At 40.6% G+C, this 10,443-nt stretch overlaps 1 protein-coding gene across 1 annotated transcript; it reads left to right on the forward strand.

Moving 5' to 3' along the window:
* Positions 1-2,250: 2,250 nt before the first annotated feature.
* On the forward strand, positions 2,251-7,986 carry lpl2a (lipoprotein lipase 2 a). The gene is made up of 10 exons (XM_083888478.1): positions 2,251-2,464; positions 3,477-3,673; positions 3,951-4,130; positions 4,836-4,947; positions 5,036-5,269; positions 5,812-6,054; positions 7,094-7,214; positions 7,304-7,522; positions 7,655-7,750; positions 7,851-7,986. Exons 1-10 carry the CDS (start codon positions 2,365-2,367, stop codon positions 7,870-7,872), a joined length of 1,524 nt encoding a protein of 507 aa, XP_083744604.1. The 5' UTR covers positions 2,251-2,364; the 3' UTR covers positions 7,873-7,986.
* Positions 7,987-10,443: the final 2,457 nt, after the last annotated feature.

Genomic DNA, 10,443 nt, shown 5'->3' on the forward strand with positions numbered 1-10,443 from the left:
ACACAGGAACGCGCAACGAACACAGATTCACGAGCACTGCGCAACATCGGTAACTTTCGGTACGCTACGGTGACACTAACTTTTTTGGATACTTTGACCAAATGACAACGCGATGCCGGAAAACAACAAATACTCTGCACCAGCCTTATTCTTGGCAGTAGCTTTTCCAAAAATCGTCTTTCGTTTTTCGCATCTGTTGCTGTCTCGTGTCTCGTTGCATATTTAGCAAGCTAGCGTTAGCTCTGGCGCTCTGGCAGTTTGATTGATGCATCACTATCCAATTATATTGTTCGGGCTGTTCAATATGATTGGATGGTGTTTTAACCGTCCTGTCCTTTCCACAGATGACTGACATTTTTTGTGACAATGCATTAATTCACTTGTTACAAACAGGGTGTGAATTGAATTTTAAGCAATGCAGTTAAAAATGCTCCAGAAAATGATCTCCCACCCTATCTTTAAGCTATTTAACACATGTGCGTTCTATTTTTTTATTCAATGCAGTGCTCTGTTAACAGAAGAAAACGATAAAGTGTCAGTCCCATTATTTAATGAGAACCTCATACTGCCAGACTTTCTAATTGCTTAGAGGAAACGCATGTTTATTCTTGCTCTTTGATGCCATGACAACGGCACGTTAGTTAAAAAAAGGCCCCGAGGCTTCGTCCATTGGCTCCTTTATGTCCAGCCAAGTTGCCTTTGTGGTGACATGTCAGGGAGAGACCATCATGTAGGTGACCGCTGACACACTCAGTGGACACTGTTCATTTTTCAGCCACTGTGTACCGCAGCTCAGCTCAGCTCTTCTCATGAAGCACATGATCTGCCCGTTTACAGCCTGCATCAAGTAAAACTGACTGTAAATAGTGAGCGCACATTACACCAGGTGTCTCAAAGTTCAGCAGTGATTATAGGCTAAACATCATGTACTGTATACAAGAAACATAAATGAAAAGACACTTTGGAACTGAATATTGTTATTACACTGACTGCATTGAAGATTTTCTGCAGAGTTACTTTTCTCTTTTCAAACAATTTACCTCTTGCTAAACATTTTTCTTCCAGCGTGAAAGAAGCGACATGTAATGGTGAGACTGCAGACTGTGACAAACAGAAGACTCATTTGATCACTCCTCTCTTTCCCAAGCAGGTCGAGGAACTATGGTTACTTCACTCATATTGCGCTTTTCCATTATACAGTTTGGCTCGACTCAACTCAACTCTACTAGTAGTTTTCTTGATGCCTGACACAAGAATCAAACCAAAAAAATTTCCCAACTGTAGATCAGTGAAAGACGTATAAATCCTGAAAACATGCGTTAATCTGCAACATTTAGCAAGGAAATGTCTCAAATCTCAGTGGAGTCAGGTGTACAGTATTTGGCGACAGCATTGGAAGAGTGAGCTAAATCACAACCTGTTCAGACGTATTTCAGCTCAGCAACTGTGTCAGACGTCATGCAGAAGTACTGAACCAATCTTTTTAATTAACTAATTTGAATGATTCAGTTACACCAAAAATAACTGCTTTGCTCGACACGCCAGTTTCATGCAGCCCTTGCTATGACGACCCAGGAGACAAGTAGTGCTAGAATTGGGTAATGTGCCATTAGTTTGTGTTGTAAGCTTCAGCTTCAGCTTCAAAATGTGCAATGCAACCTTTGAGTGGTTTGTCCATTTTGGCTGCTGAAGAGACATTTTGGTGCAAGATGGTGGCCTGTATAAAACAAGGTCCTTGCCCAAAGTTGAGTTATTTCTATATTTATCCGTCCATAAGTACATATAGAGATATTCTAAGGCCTTCTAAAACATTTTAAGGGTAGTATATTTATGTTTATACTAAATCCTCCTTGACCACCAAATTGTTTCACATTTAAATGGCCCAAATTGCAAATGTGAAAAAAAAACTAAACATTTTACAATTATTAGTTAAACAATCAATTGCATTGATTAAGTTAGTGGGTTTAATTCAGCCCAACATGTGAATATATAAAGGTGGTAGAAAAATGGGCAAAAACAATGCATTCTACTGGCTGTAATCTAATGACAAGCTATAGTGTCGACCATAAAGCAGTCTAATGATTGACTTTACACATATTTTTCCATTCCCCCGCCCGGGGGGGTCAGCAGCCAATGGCTTGTGAGGGTGCTATTTAAGACGCGGCGTGTTCAAGGTGGTTCAGATATCAGCGCTCTGCGCGCAACAGGACGCACAAGGATTATCCGGAGGAGGAATATATCAGACACACACACACGCACACACACACACACACACTCACATTTCTTTCTCCCGCGGTATCTGTGTGTGATTCAGCACTGTTCAAAGCCACCGTCTCTCTCTAACCGGGATAAGCTTTAAAAGAGATGAAAACGTGGCGAGTCCAGTTTGTGTACTTTCTGGTGTTGAATGCAGCTGTGCAGTATGTGACGTCCCTGGAAACGGAGCTGTCCGATTCTATTTTTGGTGAGTTGCCAGTCCAGTCTGACCTCATCCACACGTATTTTCCCCACACAGGTGGAGAGTAGTTTGTTGTAGAGCAGTGATATATGTGCAGACAGTGAAGACATGTCATATATGAAGGCAATTCCAGTCACTTTTACACTCTTAAAAATTACCCTTACCCTTTTAAAACCCTTTATTCAGGAAAGGGGTTTTAAAGGGTTCTCTGGTTCAAAATTGTTCTTACTGGAACCATTAGTGTTACCAAGAACCCTTGAAAAACCCTCAGCTCTTGTAGAAGGTCCCTTTTGGAACCCTTATTTCTAAGAGTGTAGGCTCAGTGCTTTTGTGTGCACAGGGTGTACTTGTGCGGATTAAACTCTGATAATAGGGTTATAAATGCATTTACAACACACCATATTTCTCACGTGTCCATGACTTTTGTGATTTATGGCAAACACAAATCTTCCACTGGACAAATATGTGTTTTTTACTTACATACATTAAGGAGAAAAATACATAGAAAACATTCAGGCAACTAAATGATCTAAACAGGAATTGAATTCATGATCATTTATGTTTGAATTACAGCCTCTAAACCACTTCAGCGCATGTTGTCTTGTAAATATCTGTGATTTTTTTTTTCTCCCACATCCACCCCCACTCTGAAATCTCAGCACAACCCCCCAGCTGAGTCGAGTCAGCTGACTGAGTTAGGACCCCTGAAACTTCAGCAGATTATAGTCAGTGAGTTGGCAGGAACAAAGAACACAAATCTTGGTGGTTTCTATGGAGCTCGGTCCGACCAAGTGAACCTCTGTAACCCCCAAGAAGTGATCTGGTCTAAGGTAGAAGCTCATTTATTGAGGGCCCCTGAGGGGCCGAGACTTATTAGAAACTGTCACTCAGTTAGTAAGTCATGCGTCTCCAAATGTCGGAGCTTTAACATTAGATTAGAATTACACGTCAACAAAAAACACCAGCCTCGCACAGGAAGAGCTGCTATTTCCAATAAACCGCAACTTTCTTCTTTCAGACAACTTCCTCGACCCCTTGAAAGACTTGTTTCACAACAGAGACGACAGCAATGAAACGGTTGCCAAATTCTCCCTGCGCAAACCGTCTCACCCCGATGATGACCTGTGCTATATCATTCCTGGAAAACCTGAGTCTCTGTCAGCCTGCAGCTTCAACAGCACTTCCAAAACCTTCCTCGTAATCCACGGATGGACGGTGAGCAGAGAAGCCTGTCACGACCTGCCCTGGTCTTTAAAACCCTGCAGGGCTTAAAGTTCACTTAATGCTTTGTCTGTTTTGAAAGACAAAACACCTGGTAATGGTAGAGTTTCTTTACTCAGCCAAATGCTGGTGACTCAGAACTAACCCATGTCATGTAGATACATGCTGTAGTCAACAGTGAAGAATGTGCTGTAAGAATGGTCTTGAGTAGACAGTGTGGACGTCAGGGTTGATTCTACCTGAACTATTGTATCGTGTGTTGTCTCAACAGCTCAGCGGTATCCTTGAAAGCTGGGTGACAGAGCTGGTGGAAGCGCTGTACGGCCGAGAACACACGGCTAACGTGATCGTGGTGGACTGGCTCGCCTCGGCACAGAACCACTACGTGTTTGCAGCTCAGAAGACCGAGGCCGTGGGGCAGGAGATCGCTCGCTTCATCGACTGGCTCGAGGTCAGTGGGGGGGGGGGGAAACTTTCACACCTGTCATTAGCACAATGTTCTAATAAGTAATAGTAAATAGTAAACTTCGTAGTAGAAGTGTGGACGTGTCTTCTCAAGGTCTGCAGTTTAGAATTTGAGTAGCCACGTGTAAAATATGTGGCCGTGCAGTCTTTACTGCTGCTACTGCGATACCAATTCAAAACAGCGTGTTGGAGAGTGTTGGACGCCAAGAAGTTACTGAAGCATGGATACAAGGTGCATTTATACCTGCTGTTTAACTGTTCGGCTAATCTGTTTTATTTTTTATAAACATAAACTCTATTTAGTTCATTTTTATACGTCAGCCACAGGCGGAGACTGAAAGTGAATGCACGTCTGCTGCTCAGGTGATGAGGAGACAATAAAGTGGCGATAATGGACTGTCATTATATACGTTAAATATTAACTACAACACGAGAGAGAGAGAGACTCAGTTACTTAGCTGTCCAGGAGAAAGTTTGCCATACTGCGTCTATGATCTAAGTCTTTCAGGTTCATTTTTCAAATGTATCTCCAATATAGACTCTTGATTTTCTTCTTATCTGGTTGAGTTGTTTTTCAGAGGGATACTGAGGCTTTTTTTTAGGTTTAGTAATATTAGACATTCCTGAATTCCTAATGACATATCTTCTTACATGTAATGTACCTTTTCAATCATTGTTTTGTTTTAAAAAGGAAACCACCAATATGCCTCTTGAGAACATCCACCTGATTGGCTACAGCCTGGGGGCTCACGTCGCAGGATTTGCCGGCAACCACGCGACCAATAAAGTCGGAAGAATAACTGGTAAGCGGAACATTCGGACATATGACATTTCAACTGTGCGTCCTGTGATTTCAATCAGTAAAACATAAAAAAAACTCTCTGTCTGCAGGTCTAGACCCAGCTGGTCCGGACTTTGAGGGGGAGCACGCCCACAAACGCCTCTCCCCAGACGATGCTTACTTTGTGGACGTCCTGCACACTTTCACCCGGGGTTCGCTGGGTCTCAGCATTGGCATCCAGCAGCCTGTTGGTCATGTGGACATTTACCCCAATGGAGGCAGCTTTCAGCCGGGCTGCAACCTCAGGGGGGCTCTGGAGAAGATCGCCAACTTTGGGTTATTTGGTAAGAATTCAATTTGACACTAAAATGTAGTTGAAAATCACTGGCTACAGACAGAATTAAGTTTTCCCATCATGTTTGTGCTGTTTTTAAACTTTCAATTATCCTCAGCTCTTCTTCTTTATTCATTTAAATGTCTTCTTAGTAATTATCCCTGTGGTTTGACCAGTGCAACCTGCCTTAAAACAGAGCTGCATCTGTTACAAACAGGTTACGACACACAGTTGTGTGCATATTAGTGTACAGACGTATGGAGAGAGAGAGTGCACAGTCCAGCAGTGACTCTGCAGCTGCTTGTTATTAATCTGTCTCAGCAGTGAACATTGTTGCTGTCAGTCGCACAATAGCAACATTCACACCCTGCTGAAAATAAACAGAGGGCCTCAAACATGGCAGAGGGAAGGTCAGCCACAATATCAGTCAGTGAGCAGGTTAATCTGTTCACCTAATCTAGGTGAACAGATTATATATTATATTGAATTCCTTTGTGTGCTATTAGACGCAAGTGTTTGCAAATATCATTTCCTCTTCCCCCCCCCTCTCAGCAATCACAGACGCGGTCAAGTGCGAACACGAGCGCTCTATCCACCTGTTCATTGACTCTCTGCTGAACAAGGAAGACGCTGCCAAGGCCTACAGGTGTGGCAGCAACGACATGTTCAACCGCGGCATGTGTCTCGGCTGCCGCAAAAGCCGCTGCAACACGGTGGGCTACGACATCAGCAAGGTCCGCAAGGCGCGCAACGTTCAGATGTACACCAAAACACGGGCGTCCATGCCGTTCAGAGGTCAGTGGAAGTGGCAACCAGTAGAATCTGAACTTGTATTTTGAAGCCCCAGGGTTTGCTATTTGAGGTTTTTACACCTGGAAATTCACAGACATCACCTGCAACCAGGCTTCTCATTCCTCAGTAAAAAGTTTACTGATGTTATAAGTCAAGTGAAAAGTCGAGGCTTATTTTCCCATAAATAGATTTCTGTTTAAACTGTCTTCTTTTTGCAACCAGTTGAGTCGCCCCCTTGTGGCCATTCAATGTGTTCTTACGTCCTGATTGGCCTCAACGAGCATAATATACTGCACTTTTTTCTTACTTAGCCTGAGTCAAATGAACTTAGTTGTAGGGATGTAAATCTTTGGGAGGCTCACGATTCGATTAAAAAAACGATTCTCGATTCAACCGATTCGATTCATATACGATTCTCGATTCAAAAATTGATACACTGCATAGTGTGTTAAGGCAAATTATGGCATCAAAACAATACAGTTTGTATAAGATAATGTGATAATGTGATCACACAAAGGCAAACAAGACAAAAGTTAACATTTATTCATTCAAAATAAATAAAAACTTACTGTTACTGTAAAAAAGAATTACTTGCATAAATAAAAGCTTAGGCTGCCTTTTTCTCCCAGAAGTTACAAAAATAAAATGTACACAAATAACACAAACTGGTGTTTTGTGTGGTTTTTCAAAATAGAAACGTCAAAAAATCGATTCAGAATCGTGGATGATTAAAATCGCGATTCCTATGTGAATCGATTTTTCCCCCCATCCCTACTCATTTGTGTGGCTCTTATTGTGTTTTACTCTATTGAGACGATAGTTGTTGAAACTTTTAATTGAAAACTTAAATTATTTAATTGAATGAAAGGAAATCACAGGTGTAAATCGTCAAATTAACGAGTGCTACTCATTTACATGAACTGAACCGAGCCGTCGTTACTGTGATCACTAACACCTGTTTGCGTTTCCTGCTAAAACTGATAGAGTACAGCTGGTGTGTGTGTGTTTATTAAAGTTTCTAAAATGTTCTGTCACTCCACAGTTTACCACTATCAGCTGAAGATCCACTTCTCCAGTAAGGTGACCCGCTCGGAGATGGAGCCGTCGCTCACCGTGTCGCTGTACGGAACCGAAGCAGAGGCTGAAAACTTGGAGCTTAAACTGTGAGCGGGTTATTTCGAAGCCCTTAGAGAACAAAGTGACAGTAAACAGTTATATAATAACCATGTGTCCGTGTGTGTGTGTCTGGCAGGAAGGAGAAAATATCAACAAATAAGACACATTCGTTCCTGTTGGTGACAGAGAAGGACATTGGCGAGCTGTTGATGTTGAAGTTTAAATGGGAGGAGACGAACGGCTGGTCAACCTCCAGCATGCTCAAGATGGTTTCCTCCTGGTGGTCAGGCGACACGGACGGCGCCAACATGGAGGTTCACAAAATCCGCATTCGAGCTGGCGAGACCCAGAAAAAGTAAGTGTTCTAAAAGAAATATGTTAACATGATAAAAACCCATTGTTTTTTTTTCTCTGAGAAGAGAATTTGATTAAAAATATCAGTCCTCTTTCTTCTCGATCAACTGTGTTTCACGACCTCCTCTTTCAGGATGGTGTTCTGTGTAAAAGACCCTGACGCTCAGACGTTAACCCAGGAGGTCACCTTTGTGAAATGCAAAGATTTGTGGAGGACAAATCAAAAAAGGTGAGTTTTTGTTCAGTCTTTCTCCACATAAACCTAATTAATTTACCATGACTGTAAACGCTGGAAAATAACAGTAAACCTTGTGCTTGTTTTTCTGTAGAGTTGTTCTAAAAGACCACTGATGTGGAAGAAAACAAAAGCCAAATCGACAAAATCCCTCTGCTTCGTTTCAGCACTTATTCAATCATTTCTCTGACTGTAACTTATTTTATTTCTCACATTATACAAAAACCCTGACTTTGTAGTACTAAAGTACATACATGTGTATGTACTAAAGTACATACAAAGTCATATATATATATATATATATATATATATATATATATATATATATTGTATTTTCACTGATGTTTGTTTTTTATTTAAAACAATAATTACTATGTAATATGTCCTAATATCATAGCTGTACATACAAATGTTGTTTTTGGTTAGTTATCCGTGAGTGTTATATACTAAGTACATATATACTGTACATATATTTACGGTTCAGGAGGTACAAATGTCCTATTGTGTGAAATATTTCAAGTTAAACTTGTTTTATTATTTATAACAAGCACTGTGAAGATAAAGATAAATGCCCCCACAGATTTTTGCCAAATCATGTAAAAGTTGAATTTCTTAGGGTCTTTTATGCAACATCTTTACCTTTTAAGGATTATCTGACAAATACATTACTAACCGAGCATTCACCACTGCGGCTCGCGGCACTACATGTGACTGCGGGACCTGTATCAGTGTGCCTTACTGGAAACAGTTGCTAGAAGTGAGTTATTTCAAATTGAAATTGTCTTACCTTAGCATTTTTGTTGCTTTTTATATCTTCAGTTATTCTACAACTCCTTTTTTTGACTCTGAACCTTCGAAGCGCGTTTGCGTTCACAGCGTTTTCTTACGTTGACGTTACTCTAAAGCTGTTACCGTCAGTGCCTGATACCATGTGTCTGAACTGTACGAGGTATGTGGTGCTCAGTGAGATGAAGAAGGTACGGTTTATCTCATGCCACGTGCTCGCTGCACCTTTATTCCACCCTTAGCTTTGTGTATAAAAGGTACAAAATGGGGGCTCTACTTGTATTTGCTTTCTATTTTTGGTTCAGTGTAAATAAGGTGGATTATTGTGGAGTTTTCTTCACTGCGATGCTTGGTAGAAAAGAGGCTTCTCTATTGTCACTTTGTTGTGCTGTCTTTGTGTCCTCTGTGCTTGAGACGACTCCAGTATTGGCTCTTTAAATGTCCTATAAGCAATATCCAAACCTCAATTCTTAGAGATCGGTACTGTAATCATTGTGACCTCATTTCCTCTTCTTTTTAAAAAAAGAAGAGGAAATGCTTCACTTTTGCACTGAAAAGAGGAGACGACATTGCTCAACCAAGTTACTTGTACAGTAAAATGTATGTAAATACTATAATAATGATGATGTGTTTTTTTTTTTAAGTACAGAACACTGTTAGGTTAATGTTTTACCTTCATCGTCTTTATCTGTAAAATATGCATTTATATAAACTTTTGTACATATTTGTAAATGTTCACTGTGTTGTATAAAGTCTTTAATAAACCAAAACTGCTATCTGAGCCTGGCAATTTTTATTTTCAAAGTAAAATGTATCTTCTACCACTTTATCCTCCACATAAGGGTCTATGGGAAATGTAATATTGAACAGTTTAAATGCTCACATCTGTTTCTGATTAAAACAAATTGCAGGAAGTGCATTTTAGCTGTGTCATGGCGACGTGTCCTTGCAGGTGTGAAGCCGCTGCATGTAAACTGTGTCAATGTGACCCGAGAGATAAAATGAATCCGGATATTTGTGTCAAATACAAAGCATTAAAAAAAAAAAAAAAAAAAATGTTTTTTATGTGTGAATGTGTCTTTTTACATTAAAATCACCAGTGTTTACATTCTTTACTTAAAGGTGTAATATGCAACATTCAGCTTTACATGATGTCAGGAAACACATGTACATGTGTCAATATGGCAAAGCACTGATGTCTTGAAGAGAGAGCGACTTTATACTCCCATCTGTAGTAATGCAGTATGTAATTACCTGAGTCTGAGGAGTTTGGGAAGCAGCGTGGAATCATGGGAAGTCTCGTCTAGTTTGGTTTCTCTGGGCATTTGCTCTCACAGCAAAAGGAAAAGAGCAGTCATGACCCATTCGTGCAAATACACACAGTAAAATGAAAATTCACTGACTTGACTGGCAGTACTGAGTATTTATTTCCACACTCTGGCATTTCAATCTGTCACCTTGAAAAAAATACAGATTTCCATGTACATAACTCAGAAAAACAAGTTCGTTTTGTCCATTTTTAATATCCCACACTAGATCTTTACATGGGGTTGTTTACCATGTTCAAGACACAAGCCTGTTAAGGTTTATGAAAGTCCAGAGTGTCCTAAGTTCATGAGTTCCACTCGTACACAGGAATAGACACGGTGAGTAACACTGTCATGACAGAAAGTTGATCCAGCTGAAGGTGACCATTTGATTTGACTTTCAGATGAAGCCCTTTTCCCTTGTGGACACAGAAGTAACTTGATGCATTTGTGTCACGTGTTTTTTTATTTTTTTGCCGCGTGTGTGCACGTGATTACAGTTGAGCTTGTCTTGTTCTCATACGCTGGTGCTCGGTCTTGCATTTTGCACCTTTTAGTAAAAGTAACCAAATCTGCATTTCTCTCCGTGTTCCG

The sequence above is a fragment of the Microchirus variegatus genome, assembly GCF_963457635.1.
Source record: "Microchirus variegatus genome assembly, chromosome: 4".
Lineage (NCBI taxonomy): Eukaryota > Metazoa > Chordata > Actinopteri > Pleuronectiformes > Soleidae > Microchirus > Microchirus variegatus.